Source organism: Pseudopipra pipra, chromosome 15 (genome assembly GCF_036250125.1).
Source record: "Pseudopipra pipra isolate bDixPip1 chromosome 15, bDixPip1.hap1, whole genome shotgun sequence".
In the NCBI taxonomy this organism is placed as follows: domain Eukaryota; kingdom Metazoa; phylum Chordata; class Aves; order Passeriformes; family Pipridae; genus Pseudopipra; species Pseudopipra pipra.
In genome coordinates, this window is record NC_087563.1 from 14,694,011 (window position 1) to 14,711,400 (window position 17,390).

A 17,390-nucleotide genomic window follows, 5' to 3' on the forward strand; every position below is an offset into this window, starting at 1 on the left:
TTTCCCCACTGTGCTGGATGCAAACCCCTCACAATGCTCCACATTAACTGGTTGGTGCTCCTTTCATTTGCTTGGAAACAAACTAAAATCGGTGTTTTGGTCAGAGATTTCTTTGCAAATAACTGGATATTCTTAAACAAAGAACATGTTGATAGTGTGCATTTTTTCTTTGTTTTCTGATCAATGCATCTTATAAGATCTAATGATTTTTGTTTGGTACAATGTACAGAGGGAGGTCATTGTGAGATAAGGAACTATTAGCAAACAGTACACAACTGGAGACTTCTCAACTTCATTTTACAGCACTCTTTGCTTTTTGAGTCTTGCAGTCAGATTTCTCACTGAGCTCCTTGAAGGGATTGATCTCTTTTGTGTGGCTTTGGAGAAATGAGAACAGTGGAGACGATGTAGATAGGTTTTGTGCTTGTTTGCTTGTTTGTTTTTGGTTAACCACTGATGGATATTATTGAAGACCTCAGCAATGGTCAAACCCTGTTTAACTGACTAGGATTTTTGCTTGAAGAGCCAGGATTTTGCCCTGTAATAGTGACTCAAAGTTTGTTTAAGTCTGTTCTTATAAATATACAAAAATGCAATAAAGGTACCACAACTGTCCCGCCATTTAAAATACAGTTATTAGTTCAATTTCCAAGGGAATGATGGCTGGAAGCAGTATGATCCAGCATAGGATTATATTACAACTTTTTCATTCCGCAGTGGTATCAGAATCCAAACTGAGCTTCTATTTGGTTTATTAATTTGTTTTTCTGAACATTTGCAGAATTCTAATATCTTAGTTTTGCCAAAATCAGACCTCAGTTTGGCAGACACTTCTTTTATCAATTCCAGTTGTTCTTCCACAACCCTTTCAGGATTTTCTGTTTCATGTAGTCAATATTCTCTGTACTCCATCATGCACTTAATTAGAGGACACGTCAAATTCATCTGTATTTAAACACGAATTATATTACTTCTCTCTTATTTTTGGCCTAGGGTAGGTTTTGCTCTCCATTAAATATTTTGGAATGACAAATACTTGCATTAGAGTATAGCATCTAAATTGTAGTGGTTTGTGTTATGATTACAGTGTTGTCATGGTAATATAATTTTTGCAAATGAAAAGCCAGGGTTCACATATGTAGTTCTTAAAAATCCTGGAAGGCCTGGGACAGGTCAATTAGTCATACATTTTATAACATCCCACATACAATAAGCTTTCTAAAGTCTTAGCTGTGCACAATATTTAGTAGAATAAGCTGAGAATTCTTACAAAAGTACTATTGCAAAATAAAAAAAAAAGGCAAACGTAGTAGTTGGATTTTAAAATACCTTTCTCTTTCTTGTTCAAGAAAATTGTTCTTTGCTCTTCATCTAACATGTCAGACCATTTGAGCTGGCCAAGCTGTGTCAGCACACCACCCATGTAATGTGTGGTTTGTATGGAGAATGGCACACCAGTTATATCAGACAGAATGGGCTGCTGCTATATATGGCTGCTACAGCTATATGTTCTACCCTCTGAATGATCTTCACATGCGTAATGGTTTAAAGAAAATGCAGTTTAAAAGGCAGTCATCGAAAAAATCCATTTCTGAAAGTAATGATTCAAGTACAGCTGAAAAAGGACATTTAGTTTTACACTTGGAGCCCAGGCTTTTAATAAATAACTCTTGGTGTCCTTTTTTTTCCCTGCATGTGTGCAGTCTATGAGTCTGATAGAGATTGGGAACCCTTCACAAAGCCTGGAGAACGTGTGTCGCTGGGCCTACCTGCAGCAGAAACCTGACACTGGGCACGCGGAGTACCACGACCACGCCATCTTCCTCACCAGGCAGGATTTTGGTCCATCAGGCATGCAGGGTAAGACGTACATCCCCATTTGTTTTGCACTTGTGTTTGTCACTGAGCAAGGCTGGTCATGCAAAGTTTAGTTGTGTTACCTTTTGCTTGGTTTTGGTCAGTGTTTTCTTTCCCCTAGAGCTCTGCATAAGTTTCAGCTGTAACTGCTTCACTTACTATTTTATCCTTTCTTTCTGATTACTTATTGCATCATTTCTGTGCTCTTACTGAAGCCAAGAAAATGAGATCCGTATGTAAACAGTAATGGAAATGCCCAAAGACTAAAGAATAGATTTTGTGGTTAAAAAGTTACAAAGCTTTTGCTGTGTTACAGCTGAATGGCCAAGAAATATTGTTACAGAGAGGTCTGGAACAGCAGGGCCAAGTGCTGTCCATTTTTTCCTTTTTTTTTCAGAGCTCTACCTCCTGTGAGATCAGGTTTTTCACCAGAGAGGAGAAATCTCAGAGCTTTCCCATTCCTTTTGAGTTGGCCAGATCTGCTGTCAACACAGGGCTGGGGTTTTACCCTGAGGGCTGGAACTGAACTGAGCTCCTCCTGAGCTGTAACTCAGCAGCATGTGATGTCCTTTGCCTCTGTTGTCTTATGCACTTGGAAAAAGCAATTGCAGGATGGTCCTAGAGCAATTGCAGGATGGACAAGAGTTTTCTTGGTGAGCCAGGAGGTTTTAATTTGTCCAACAGGCTGGCTACATCTGTTTCATAGATGAGGGAGCACTGTTAAATATTTGGGGGCAGAGGTCTCCTGAAAGGAGCACTCCAACAATACTTGTGTCACAACAAAAGACAGATGTTCACCCTAGAGCTTCCCACCATGTTGCCTTTCTATATTGTTCATTTTCTGAAACACCTGGTGTTTCTCTCAGGCTACGCTCCAGTCACTGGGATGTGTCATCCTGTCCGAAGCTGCACTCTCAACCATGAGGATGGTTTTTCATCTGCATTTGTGGTGGCCCACGAAACTGGACATGTGTGAGTAGAACTGTGGACATCTGTGTTGTACCTTTAAAGGTCTTTGATATAGAGAAATACTGGTGACATTGGAAAGATGCCATTGATGTAAAGAACGAATATTCAGGGTTAACTCCAGTTTCAGGTCTCAGCTCTCGCTAAGCTTTCTTTATGATTTTAAGTAAGCTTTATATTTTGGGATTTTCAAATGGAAAAAAGAACTAATGCCAAAATGTCTTCCAGGACTGCTGTGAGAGTAGGTTGAATGATGTATTGTAGTCTCCTGGTGGAAATGTAAAGTACTCATAATGATGAAACATGAATTCATTGAGCCAGTAGAACACATGATTCTTGCAAACCATCCGTACTAAATAAGCACATCATCTGTATATGTTACTGCTGATAAAGGAAACAATACTGTATAGGAGTGAGGTGCCAAGCACTGTGGTTACAACTGTTCTATATATTTCACATAAAATCTACAATCATTTTACTTACTGATGTTATTAGAACCAATGATTGGGCAGCAGTTGTCAGAGCTTTGGTTTCTCCCAGATCGTTTTCACTTCCCTGTTTGCAGAGAACACCCGCTGATTTCCTATTTTCTCTTGGTAGAACAACAGTTCCCAGAAGGCTTTTTCTGAACAGTTTCAATCTATTCTGTCTTCCCTAAGAAAGCCTTCAGGCCCTTTCTCTTTTTTGTATCAGAGTTATTAAGGGCTTTGAACAAGAAAGTGCCAAAATGTATTGAAATCACTGTAAACCTATCTTAGTTAGACAGGGACATAGATTTAATACCCAGATGGTATTTGATTCCAGAATTTTTGAATTAGGATTAAAAAGAATACACTGGGAGCTTTTAAAGAGATACCACTGAAGAATGTTTGTAATCCCTCAAGTCACATTCAGCCCCAATCTGTTAATTTGTATTAACTATGGACAGATACTGCCCATGTTGGTCCAAGAGTGCTCATTAAAAAATGCAATATAAGATCCTAAAAAAGGAAAGGAGAAAACATATTCATAATAAAGACAAAAAGAAATCTTAAAATATCTGTAACTTGGGGAAATTTTCTAGAAAGTACCCAACACTTTCCAGGCTGTTTCACATTTAAACAATGTGGAATTGCTCCTGGGCAATAGCAGCAGCTTGTCTGAACTAGCTTCCATTGTGGTGTCTTTCCTTTTTTCCATGCAAAGGACTTGTCTACAGTTGCAAAATACTTTGAATTAAGCCAAGGTGTGATTTTTTTTTTTTTTAGAAGTTAAATGAATTCCTGAATAGCTCCAAATTGGAGCATGAGTAAATTTCTATTAGTACTGCTGGAGGGTGGACTGGCTCAATAATTCAGAGATTCATTTAGCTGTAGTAACTCACAAATGTCACGTTCACAGGAGCCCAGGAAAGGCATTTTTAGTTTTTTTGAAAATGGATTAGGCTAATGGCATGAAAGTACTCTCAAGGGTCAGTGCTTCCAGACTAGCTCTCCAGCTTCAGCCTCACCCTCTGACTCCTCATGACTTTGCTCATGCGGGCAAGAGTGACGGGACTTCAGCACCTTGCTGCCATCAACCCCCGTGGCCTTTGGGACGTGGAAGCACATGGGCACTCGGAGTTGAGCTGTGATGTAACTGTGCTGTGTCTCTCCTGTGCGGGGCAGTTTAGGCATGGAGCACGACGGCCAAGGGAACAGATGTGGGGACGAGGTGCGCCTGGGCAGCATCATGGCCCCCCTGGTGCAGGCCGCCTTCCACCGCTTCCACTGGTCCCGCTGCAGCCAGCAGGAGCTGAACAGATACCTCCAGTGAGTAGCTGCCAGTAGTAGCCTCTCCCCTTTAATTAGGAAGCATGTCAGAACAATTCGCCCAGCATTTGTGCTTTGCCCTTTTGTTAGTTACTCATGCGGAGTTGAGTAAAACAAACGCAGAATCCCCTCCACGCCCATCAGGAATGACATTCTTTCCCACTAACTACAAATTTTCAATTAGTTTTATTTCAGTTTGGTTTAAATTGTTTGCATTTCATTTACATCTGTTCATTTTCTGGACATTTAGAGAGTATCCACTGTCCTCTCAGGGGTGTTGAGAAGGCACTATTGTGAATCTCATTGCTACCTTTCCTCCCTCCCTGCCGTAACCCCTGGCTGGAAGAGTGCCTTTGCTACCCAGCAGCATGGTGTCTGTCTTACAGATACCACATTTGGCTTCAAGGACCATTTGTTGCTTATGATACCTGTCAATCATAAGATGGTGCTGCTTAAAGACAAAAATCTGCCCTTTAAGTCCTCAGGACTTTTTTTTTGGCTTTAATAGATATCTAAAGAGAGAACATGGTCCTAGAATTAGTTCTTCAGTTGCTAGTTTTCCTTTAAGTACCCTAAATGAAAAAGTCATTTAAACAGCTTTACCCATGCCCCTTGCCTTCCTTTTTGACCTGATGCTTCAGACACTAGGCCTGTACTGGAGTTCCCTGAAAAGCTCTATTGTTTATGACCATGATTTTGCTCCTTACAGAATAAAAAACTTCCCCTTGTTTTTATGTGTAAGTTGTACAGAAAAATCTGGGAAAACTACTAGGATAAGCAGCAAAACCTGAAAATTAGTAGGAAAAATGCAGAGAAATATAAGAAGAAAACACGAGTTAGTATTTTTGTCCATATTTTTATTATGTTAGATATCTTAGGTGTGGCAATAAGGAATAAAAATATTGTGAGGCAAGTGTGATTGTTTCAATTATCAAGATCCTCCCGAGCTTTGGCCATTAAATAAAAATCATCTGGCCTAGAGGGCTGCTTTACATTCTTTTAAATACAACTATTTTTAAAATGTCTTATAACAAAGCAGAATGATGGTTTGCTTTGAAGTAAATCTAACCTCAAAATTCTGCTTTCAGCTATTGGTATCTTCAAGGCAACCTTAATGATTGCCAGGACAGACTCGTGTATGGTGTCCTCATGTCTGTTAAATAACTCTGAGACATTTCAGAGATCCTGTGGACTGTGTTGGTCTTGTGAATTAACCAGTGCTTTTACTGTGTTAACCATTTGGTGATACTGGTACCAGTCCCCTGTCCCCCATGTGACTTGGTCACATGTAATTCTAATATATTACAGGCTGTCCTCCCTCCTTAGAAGGAGAGGAGAAACTTCCACGTTCATCACATAGAAAGAAAACTTAGTCTGTGAGTGTGAGCTGCTGCTTCTCAGCGAGGACACAGGGAAACTGCAGGCTTAGTGGTACTCTGGGCTGGTTACCCTGGCCTCTGCTTTTGAAACTTCACTTGAAAGACAGTTGCAGGCAGCAAGAAATTCCACAAATGGAAAATTAATTAAACTTTCTTTTCTTCTTGGTCTCATGTGGATTCTTCCTTTGATTCCTTTCACATAAGGAGCCTGGAGACTGATAGGAATTTACCTGCAAGCTAAATGGAAATTACAAAGGAAGGGCTTCAGAAAAAAAATATATATAGAATCCATTAAAGGTGGATACAACATGATAAAGTGAATGTGAGTGTAATTGCAATATTAGCTGCTCTTCACAACCAGCATCTGAGAAATTGTAGGCTCTGTTTTGTTTGGAACAAAAAGGCAATGAAACCACAAACACTGTGCAAGTCTCACAGCCCCATCTGTTACTGTAATTTTTGCCTGTTGCAGTTCCTATGATTGTCTGCGTGATGATCCCTTCGAACATGACTGGCCTTCCCTTCCACAGCTGCCAGGAATTCACTACTCCATGAATGAGCAGTGCCGGTTTGATTTTGGTTTGGGCTACATGATGTGCACAGCTGTGAGTACTTAACTTTGGCTTCTGCTCTTTCTCATCCAGGAGGGTTCTAAGTGTCTCTGAAATGTCCTTAATAGGGACAGAGTAGTGAAGCCCACAAGGAATGATGTTGTGTCCCCTTAGCTGTAAGCAAGGATTAACAACTGAATGTTGACAAATTTTAGTTATTTTAAATAGATCTTGTATTTTTTTTTTTTAACTGGAGTGACAGAAATAAATAATAAATAAAGTTTCATAAATATCTGTAGACTTCAAGCAAACAAACTTGCTGCATTATTGAGCCTCCTCTTGCTGGCAGCTAGTTATTTTGCTACAAAACTCCCACCCAGATGTGGAGGAGATGGATTTTCTGGCACATCTTGTAGTGCTAGCACAGGGCAGCATGATTTTATGATCCAATTTTATGGAAAGTGTGATGCATTTTGATACCTAGCAAGAGAAAATAAGCATGACAGCAAGTAAAGCAACTTGCAAGGGCTCTTGATGACATGGTTGGCTCTTGTATATGAGGAAAACAAGAGGCAAAGTCTAAATTTAAAGCAAAGCGAGATTAGTGCAATTCTCAGTGGATTGGCCTCAGAAAACAGTCTTCTGCAGCTGAGCTGTGCCTCCCACCTCCAGGTCCTCAAATAGGGCAAAACATTAAATGAAAAGAGATGTTTTCAACTGGTGTGGCAGCTGCTGACACATAATGTTTCAGCTTTCATTCCCATCTGCAGGAATATGTGTGCCAAGCAGTCTCTCTAGATAATGGATGAGAACCTTCAGAGAGCATGAGCTCTAGTATTGTCTCTTGACACAATTCCCACTGCTGCTGGCTTAGAAGAAAGTCCCAGCCAAAGAGAATCTTTTCTTACACCCATTCTCCAGAGCCTGGGCAATGGAGGCGTTCTAGTCATCTTTGTTCAGAATAGCCAAAAGCATATCCAGACATAATGTTTTATTATGTTTTGTGGTGGGTGATTCTCATGCTCTCCTATAGAAGCCTTTGCATTGTAGATAAAATGCTGATTTATTCATCAGATCAGGGTTCTGATCTCAAATTTCCATCCTCCTAAGAAGGCAATTACAGCACCTGAACTTCAGTCAGAGCAGCTCATTTCTGTCTGCCATGGGTGCTCAAGGATTTTTTGCTTTGTTTGCCAAGTGAAGCAGCACCATTCAGAGAAGCTGTAAAAAAAGGCTGTGTTTGTCCTACTGTCTGGGGAAAATGGTTTTCCCCTTGCCCAGTCAGCCTTTGGTCACTAGTGTAAAACAATTTTTGCCTGACTTTATTCCATCTCACGCAGGTGGGATCTCACTTCAAAGTCACTGATGATTCTGTGTGAAAGCTCAAACATGCTCAATCCACAGACATAGCCCTGTTCCTCAGGAACCAGTGCTAATCATTTTACACCTAGGAAAGGAAATCCCACCCCCCTGCCCCATGCTGCAGCTTCCGTTGCAGTTTCCAGTGGGAACTCTCTCAGAGCATCATCCACTCTGATTTTTCTTGCATTTCAGTTCCGCACGTTCGATCCCTGCAAGCAACTGTGGTGCAGCCACCCCGAGAACCCCTATTTCTGCAAAACAAAGAAAGGGCCTCCGCTGGACGGGACCATGTGTGCTCCAGGAAAGGTGAGAGCGAGTGCCCCGGCTGTGCACGTGTGCTCACGTGTGTTTGTGTGCAGCTGGGGGTGCTGTTCTTAAAATCAAGAGGAAAAAGGGAAGAACCTGTCTTGAGGACCTGAAGTTTGCTAAGATGTGGGGCAATCTCATGAGTGCAAGTGAGGAACCGAGGGGAGAACACAGGGGTGAGGGCTGGTGTGTCCTGCATGGTCAGTCTGTGACCATCAAACCCACTCCTCGGGCAATTCTTCTTGGCAAGTCTTCATGGTAAAATCAAAAAATGGGGAAATTTCTACTCTGCTATGACTTTTTTGATGTCAGGGGGTTGTACTTGTATCCCAGTGCAGGGATGCAGAGAGCACTGAGGTCCTGGAGATGAGAGCCAAGCTAAGGCCACTGTAGTTTCCCAGGGGGAAAGGATGGATGTGGGAGGTGAGTGCCAGCTAGGGAGAACCAACATGACGGCCAAGAGGGACTATGAGGGGAGAAGGGCAGATTTGTGGAGGTGGATTTGCTGGTTTGATGATAGTCAAGGGAGGCACGAGGAGCTGTGGAGAGGATGGTGTGATGTGGCAAAGGCTTAGACAGCTCTGACCACTCAGCAACCATGCTGGACCTGCTCCAAACCTCAGTTATCCTCTGTGGAGATCACTCTGTGCTCACAGTGGATCTGAACTCCAAGTCCTTTGAAGTCTGCTGAAAAAAATCTGGCTTCCCTGGGCTTTGGATGCAGTGACTGAGGGGGAGAGGAAGATGTCGCTACTTGGAAAGATTTTTTTATAGCCCAATGGATGACATCATTTATGCGATAAATGAACCGTATTAGCAGCTGCTGTTATGGTTTGGAATGTCTTTTTTATGAAAACGTTATGTTAAATTAATCCCCCAGCAAGTCACGCTCTAAATAAACCACTCCCTTCTGCTTTTCTCTTCTTTAAATTACTCCTGTTGTAACAGCTTTGTTTCTTATTGTAAAAAATTATATATATTTTAAATTGAAGTCCAAAATCTTAGACAGTTTATTTGGATTCACTTTTGTGTATCTTGATTTTTGCATTAACAATATTCATGAGCCCCCCTTGAAAAATACAGTTATATCCATTTTGTTGCATCACCCTCTTCCCCATGCCATTCATTCATATTAGTATGTGAACAGAAATGAGGAGAAAAAGGGGAATTTGTAACCCTACAGTTAAGGATCTGTCAGTGCTTCCATTATAAACAGTTTGTCAGGATATTATGCAACTCAGCTGTAAAAATTTTCTTTGGACTGGAACTTGGGATCCAAGGCTTCAGTAAGCTGTGCAGACAGCCTGGCTTTTGAGCTCAGCAGAGATGCAAGAGAGTATGTGCACATTCTGAAGCTGCAGTAGATGATAGGACTATGACTGTTTTATTCTCAGGGGAGCTGTCCCAGTTTTTTTGATAAATAAGTTTGCTGCCACCTTCCAGAAGAACCTGAGAAAACGTTGTAAAATGAAAATAATTTTGTTAGATAAGGCTCAGCAGTCTGAGCTAAATGTTTGATTTTTTTAAATAGCATGAGCTATGAAGGTTATACAGCTGACTTTGTGCATCTGAGCCCAACATCTGACCAGCGTATTTATTAGTTGTTGGGGTTTTTAATACAAGCACATCCGATCAATGCTTTTTCATCTGTTCCTTTCCCTTTCATCCCTGCCCTTGTTTTCCCCTGTTCACTCTCTGCACCGATTTGGACAATACCAGAGGCTCTTATGTGAAAGTACAGGGATGTAAAATGCATTTATTCCCCCAAACTGGGACTCAGTTGCAGTGGGGCAGCCTCCTTTCGGGTACATCTCCCACGATACCTCATCAGCACATGAGGAAGAGGAAAATAATTTCAAACTTGATCCACTATTTTCTTTGGAATAACACCAGAAAAGCATAGAAACATAAGCAATTAAAGATGTTGATTCAAAAAAGATCCATTTGTTTCCCACTTTAGAGACTTGCAGTTTTCATGATTTCATACCACTAATTCCCAGGGCCTATTTTAAGCTCAAACCAATCACAACACTGCTGATGTGTCAAAGAAACATCCTGGCTTTGCTGCAGCTGAGGGGACCCGATGCCAGAAATGAAAGTGGTGCAGGGGAGACGAACACGGCGCACGGTGGGTGGATGTTCTCACCTAAGGGTGGTGTTCAGATAACTGACAACTGCTCCCAAACTTAGCAGATGCTATTGAGGAGAAGCCAGTCCAGCTGCCTCCTTCCTAACTGATGATCAAGGGGCAAGAACACCCACCTGGGAGACATGAGATCCATAGCACATTTTTGGCAGGCAGGATGATAAGGGTCGTGCCTCTGCACACCCAGGCTGTGAACTGGACCCAGGCACTGACCCTTAGAAAGGGAAGATTAGACTTTCTAATGCTGTCTATATGTGTGTAGGTATGCATACATATAAGTGTTTATACTGAAGTAAATATATGTAAATGTATGTAAGCTCTTCTGGGCATGTGGTTATTTGAAACAAGGTGCCAAAAGAGTGAGATTCTGCCATTTCAAAACCTTTTAAATAATTCTCCTTGTGCAAATGGAGATATCGGAAAACCATTATGTTAACTGGCAGTAAACTAATAAGTTGCTGGGCTTAAAGATAAAAAAATCAAATATTCTCTTCGAGCTTCCCAGCCAGAGAACAAAACTACTATTTTGACAGTATCCTAAAGGAAACGATATTTTATATTGCTCCCATCTTCATTTTTTTAAACTAGATTGAGTTTTCAATAGCAAAAGGGAAGATTCTGTCAGTTTTGTGAAGCTTTGATGATGCAATAACTTGCAACGGTCACATCAACTTCCATGAAATGACTCCTGTGTGTAAAGTTAAGTCAGTCTTCATGTGGAGTCAAAGACACTCCATAAATTGCTATAGTAAACCATGCAGACAAGACATAACTGTGCAAAGCTTAACTCTGCCCAGCATTCTGTAGATTGAAAGAAAACATATGCTTTCAGCTGATAAATTTATTTACTTGTATACAGTTCTGTCGGCTTCACCATTAGCCTCAGGCTTCTGAATCCAGACAACCTTAAGTAATATATCATCAGTTTTTGTTATTCCATTTTTAAAAAATATTACTCTTCTGGGGAGACATTTATACTGGCTGAAGAAGCAAACTGCTCTCCACAGGGTAGAAATCAAACCCAGAGTCATTCATGCAAGGAGATCCATCTGTTTGCTGCAGTGACTAACACCAAGGTTTGCACCTCCTGAGCCTCCTTTTTTTTCCTTTTCTTGGAGAGAGGTAAGAGCCTGGTACCTGACCCTGCCGACCAAGCTGATGTTGCTCTTGGATTTGGCTCATGTGCCAAGGTTCCAGCACAAACCTAGCAGGTCTTCTCTTTGCTTGCACTGTGCTAATGAGATGATCTGAGTCAAACTTGGAATGATTTTTTTTTTGCTCTGTCAGGAAAGGAAGGGAATGATTAAATATTGAAATAAATAGGTATTATTGAGAAGAAAAATAGATCAAGAAAAAAGGTTTCTGAAAACACTAATGTGTACTCAAAGCAATCCAGATAATTTCCCGCTGAGGAAGCTGACCTCAGCTTCTCTTGGAGACAGGAGACAGATGGGTGAGTGTGAGCTGTGTTAGTCACCACAGAAACAGGGAGAATACTTGATTCTCCACTGAAGAAACTTTTACTGGCTCAGAGAAGTCCTTAGTGTTGGAGCTTTCAGTTCATCCCTTGCAACTAATTATTCTCAACAGATGGAGCAGAGCGGGCCAGCCTGCGTGTGTTGGGGAATACAAATAAATAAGTAACTCTCTCCTCAGAGGATCTCAGGAGAGTGGGGAGAGCTGAGGGCCACCAGCCATGGTGCAGTACCAGAGGTTACCTGGCAGATAACTGGGGTGTCAAGTGAGGAGATAGGAGAACTGCCTGTTGCTGCCCAATATAAAACAGTTAGAGATACCCACACAAGATCTTCAAGTCTTTTCTTGGAAAATTGACCTGCGGATGTGTTAAGCCCACAGGAACACACTGGCTCTTTTTTTGGCGTCCACAGCAGTTGTTTCAAAGAACTGCTGAAAACAGCAGTGGAATGTTTTACTGCAAGAAATTTAAGCTTCCTCTCCTGGAAATTGCACTTGTTTTGGACTGTCCTGTTTGCCAGAAAAACAGACAAGACTGCAAGAAGTCATCTTGTCTTCCACTAAGAAAACAATTTAAATTTACCTTTTTTTTTTAATTTAAAAAAAAAATATTTATTTAATACTTCACTCTTTCAGTGAAACCCCCTGTTTATGAAGGGAATAGTGCTTGAAATTGGCTCTTTTCCACCTCATTATGTATTTAATGTAGTAGGAATAGGAAGGATTGGCTTTAACTTCCTTTATTACACTGGAGGTTTCTCCATCTCTGGGTTTACCTTCTCATCAATTTCTTGCAAGAGTCTGCACAGAGTAAGGTTCGTTTCTGAATCATTTTGTTTTCTGTAGGCTCCTTTCTTTTAATCCACAAAAAAGGCAGAGCAGGGGATGACTCATTTTACACAAATGCTTCTCTCCTAATAGCTCTGCCTCAGCTTCCCAACAATCAGCATCTGACCAACTTCTCCAGTAAAAACCAGTGCTGCTCTTTCCTTTACGCAGCAAAGTCAATAACACTTTTCCACTTTTGCCTTCCAGTTCAGGGACCAGTCCCAGTCTCAGATAGGGGGTTTATTGGTGGTGGTTATAAGCTCACATCCCGCTATTCTTGGCTAAAACAGGGAAAAGAGATTGGGAAACTCAGTGTCTCCTGCATGAGTCCAAGCATTGGATTCTGGATCATCATGTAATGAACATAGGCTATATGGTTCTTGAAATGGATTTGCTGACTGCTGTGGAACTTACACCGTGATAAGGGGATATGTGAGCAAGCACAGATCAGGAGCTGTCACTTCACATCTGCTTCCAAGCCCAGCTGAAATTTGTATTGACAAGCTGATGCCCTGCCAGCTTCCCCCACATCTCGGAATGGTCCCATGGCTTCACGGGGCCCCACGACTCAAACCGTTCGTTCAAACAAACCTCTCTAAAGCCATAAGTAAACAGTCCCTGAAGGGTACAGTTCTAAGCTTCAAAACCAAAAAAAGCAAAGGACATATTAGCATTTTGCATTTCTTTCATGCTTTGCTGAATTATCTCTTGTTCTGTCAAACAGCTAAGAAAAATCTGCCCATTACAGCTCTGGAGCAGGATTGGTGTAATTGGCTTTGTGGTAACTTATCTATTTCATAGGTTTTGACTTTGGATATCTGAAGATATGGGAAAGAAAAAAAAAAGTGGAAATCTAATTTCTACTATTTCTTCTACTCCTTGTCCAACCAAATCAGCACCAAAATAAATTGCATGAATAAAGAGCCAGTCACTGAGCAGATTAGCGAATCAGTAAGCTGTGCCTTGTCACCATTTTACTAATGATTCTCTCTTTAAATTCAGCATTATTAATGCCTATCCATCACTTTTAAATTTGCCTTCCAGATCACTAATCGCTCTATGCTGGAGAATGCTCTCCTGTTATATATCTTCTGATTTTGTTTTTGCTGGCAGCCTGCATTTAGCCATATGCTTGGCTTGTGCAGCCTGCCAAATTCCTGCGTTCCAGGGCTTGTTAAGCTGTGTAAAATGTTGTTGTTGACTTGAATGTTAAGGAAAGTAAGTGACTGATTTCACTTGTTGTTGCAGCCATCTGTGCTCCTGAGCCAGAGCTCCCATCCCGACAGTAACTGTTAACGCAGACAAACTGCGACAGTCTCATGCAAAGTCGTTTCTTGGGCTGGAATATATTTTCCAGTACCCACACTTCATTAGTAAACTTTTATGAAAGCAGAAATAGTACTAGAAAGGGCCAGAACCTGTGATCCTTGAGAAGAATTCTCTCTGACTTCAGCTGAGAAAAAATTCCTTGATTAGGGACCGGAGAAATTGGTGGAAAGGCACTGACAGGTTTCTTTAACAGGGGAGACAGTAGTGATCAGTACTGGAGCTGTAAAGGCTCTTAAAAAAATGTATACATACCTAATAGGTTTGGGGAATGTAGCAAATTCTGCTTCAACTACTGTAGAATAAGTGTATTAGAAACCAGGTAAAAGAAAGTGTGGTAGGGTGTGATGGACTGTGCTGCACTGGGGCTGTCCAGGGCTGCTCCCTAAGGAATGCTTCTGATATTTTGCCCAGGTTTACTATGAGATCTCCAGGGAGACCACAAGAGTTTTTTATTTAATACCACTAATGTCTGAAATGTGTGCTGGCTTTAATTTCATGCCACTTCACTGATGACATTTACTGCAGGAATATGTACATGGAGTTGGGAGCAGCAGGGCAGGATGGTGCCGTGGCCAGAGCTCTTGCCGGTGCTGCCTGGAGAGGCTGCATGCAATGGCAGAGGCAGAATGCTACTGCTAGCCTCCCAGATTTGGGATTCTGCTATTTCCCTTAAAAGAGTCTGTATTAGTTCTGTTGAAATCCCCACTGCAGGCAGGTGATGAGGGAATGTAACACTAAGAGCAGTTTAATGCAATTGTAAGCTTGAATCCTGCACACACATATGTGCATACTGGACATGGAAGTTTATAAAACCTGAATGAGTTTGGGATCATGGGCATGATCTAACAGTGAGTCTTCCTACTTTCTGCTGGAAAGATGAAAAAGAATCCAGAGTTTGTGCCTAAAATTAAATCAGCAGTACCACAGCTTCTCTCATAATTTAATCGTCTAATCGTTTTGACGTCTGATTTTCTCTTTCAGCACTGCTTTAAAGGTCACTGCATCTGGCTCACACCAGACATCCTGAAGCAGGATGGACACTGGGGGGCATGGAGTAAGTTTGGCTCCTGTTCTCGCACCTGTGGCACCGGGGTGAAGTACAGGACACGGCAGTGTGACAACCCGCAGTAAGTGCACACCCCCCTCCTGCCTTCCTGATGTGCAGTGACTGAGTGGTGAGAATCCTTGCTATATTACCAGTGCAGCAGTGCAGTAAAGGGTGTTGAGTGGTGCTTGTTAAATCTGACCTATAGTATATCATCAGAAATTCTACTTTTGGCCCTTAGCAAGCCATGAATCATCTTTATTTCTCAGTTTATCCATCCTTTATGCAGTTCTGCCATTACAGGGATCTTGAAAGTGCTAATACACTACTGTGTAAAACATAAGTAAAAGTTTAGGGCCCTATATATGTCTTGTTTCAATATGTGAGCATGAAATGATGGCAAGGATTTGCTGGATTTTTTTTAAAACCTTTTAAAAAAGTTTTCTTTAATCCACTTTTTAGGATATTTCAACAAGAAGGTCTTAAAATATTTTCAAACGGTTTTCGTTCCAAGTTGGAACAAAGTTCTGGAGATCAGAACCTTCTCCAAAATTAATGTTAGGAATTTTGAATGGTTTTGCTTCAATAACTTACATATGAGCCATCTAGATAACTCAGAATGATTCAATTTCAGTAATACTGCAAGTAAAGTATATTGAATAAAGATTGGTATATACAAATAATATGATATGTATAATTATTACTATCTTAGTGTGGTATCATAAAATGTCAAGATCCTAACAGCAAGAACTGAAACAATTGTCAGAATTAAATTATTTTACCAGACAGAATATTTTTAACATTGAATTTCTTAGTTTGTGTTGATAAAGCAATCGAACTTGACTAGTGTTAAAAATCATCTTATCATTGATTTTTTAAAATAAATCAAGTTTTATGATGCAGCATTTTCCAATGGAAATTGTTCTGTTAAGAAAAAATTTGGCAGTTCTCATTTCAACCTTTATTACATTGGCAACACGAAAGTGACCTTTATAACTGCAGGCACAGATTCAGTTGTAAAATCTATTTTCATGTAGGAAAAGCCCAATGCACTATTGAAAATGTTTTCTGTGTTTTCTGGAAGAGGGTGCAAACCCAGCTGCAGCTCCTGAGCTCTGCTGAATGTGAGAGTGACCTGGGGCACATCTGCCTGGGGACACAGCACAAAGCTGGGCTGTGCTGGGTGTGCTGCTGGCTTAGGGGTGAATGTAGATGACTTGCTTCATCTGCTTGTGCTTCCCTTTCCTGGCTACACCAAGAAAATGGCTTTTCTTGCTGTTATCAAGTGGTTTGAGCCTCTGCTTGCAGAAATTGTTTTTTAAGAGCTAAATGGTGACAGTGGGTTTTGAAGGGAAATATATTTTTTCCATATCAGAAATACAGCACTGGCTTCTCCAAGTGCCTACTGACATGACTGGGAATTAAACTGCTCCTCAAAAGATTTGATAGACACTCAATTCATCCATTAATGGCAAAACTAACAGTGGGTTTCTCTCCCCACCACAGTCCTGCCAACGGAGGCCGCACGTGTGTGGGGCCGAGCTACGAGTTCCAGCTGTGCAACACACAGGACTGTCCCAAGGACTTTGAGGATTTCAGAGAGGAGCAATGCAGGCAGTGGGACCCCTACTTTGAGTACCAGAACACAAAACACCATTGGCTCCCCTATGAACATGTCGATGGTGAGTAGCTCCTTTTCCTATGAAAACTAAAATCAGTTGAAAATATCAATTAAAACTCTATAGGGAGAGGTAAAACTTCTTCTAGGGAAATGATGCCTCCCAAATCTGTTATGAGTTGTTTGGAGGGATCAGTGAGTATCAGTGTATGTATGAGTGATCCAATTCATACAACGTACTTGGATTTTCAGAAACTTTGGACTCTGTTCTCCAATGAGAGCTCTTAAATTGAGTCATCATGAGACAAAAGGGAATGGTTTTAAGTGGGAGGATGTGTCCACAAAGACGGGTGCTGGCAGCATGGGTGCTGCTGGACATGGCAGAGAGCAGGGAAAGGGAACAAACCAGGTGACAAAATCTACTCAGGTCACAAAATTATGGAGGCTAATTAAACTAGGGCAGGGCACTGTGAGAGCTGCAGAAGGACCTTGTGACACAAAGTGACTGAAGATGGCAAAAGAAGTTTGGTATTAATGAATTCTAGTAACAGATATGGGGGGGAAAATTGGTGTGTGTGTGTGTGTGTATGGGTCTGTAGACAAGGTGGGCTCTGAACAGAAAGGCTGGAGGTTGGGAATAGCTTTAGGAAAACATCAGTTCAGTGACTGTCAAGAGAGGGATGGAGAACACTGATCTGCCCCTGAGTACCTGCGTGGTGTGTCTGCATTTTAAATAT

The 17,390-nt window shown here is 41.3% G+C and overlaps 1 protein-coding gene across 1 annotated transcript in view; it reads left to right on the plus strand.

Annotated features, from left to right (window-relative positions):
• ADAMTS2 (ADAM metallopeptidase with thrombospondin type 1 motif 2) overlaps positions 1 to 17,390 on the plus strand; it is a 173,291-nt gene that overhangs the window by 134,057 nt on the left and 21,844 nt on the right. Inside the window, exons 6-12 of the mRNA XM_064672116.1 lie at positions 1,704 to 1,860; positions 2,724 to 2,829; positions 4,470 to 4,613; positions 6,465 to 6,597; positions 8,098 to 8,211; positions 14,972 to 15,117; positions 16,542 to 16,717. Of these exons, the coding sequence (XP_064528186.1) occupies positions 1,704 to 1,860; positions 2,724 to 2,829; positions 4,470 to 4,613; positions 6,465 to 6,597; positions 8,098 to 8,211; positions 14,972 to 15,117; positions 16,542 to 16,717 (976 nt within the window). The remainder of the gene's footprint in view (positions 1 to 1,703; positions 1,861 to 2,723; positions 2,830 to 4,469; positions 4,614 to 6,464; positions 6,598 to 8,097; positions 8,212 to 14,971; positions 15,118 to 16,541; positions 16,718 to 17,390) is intronic.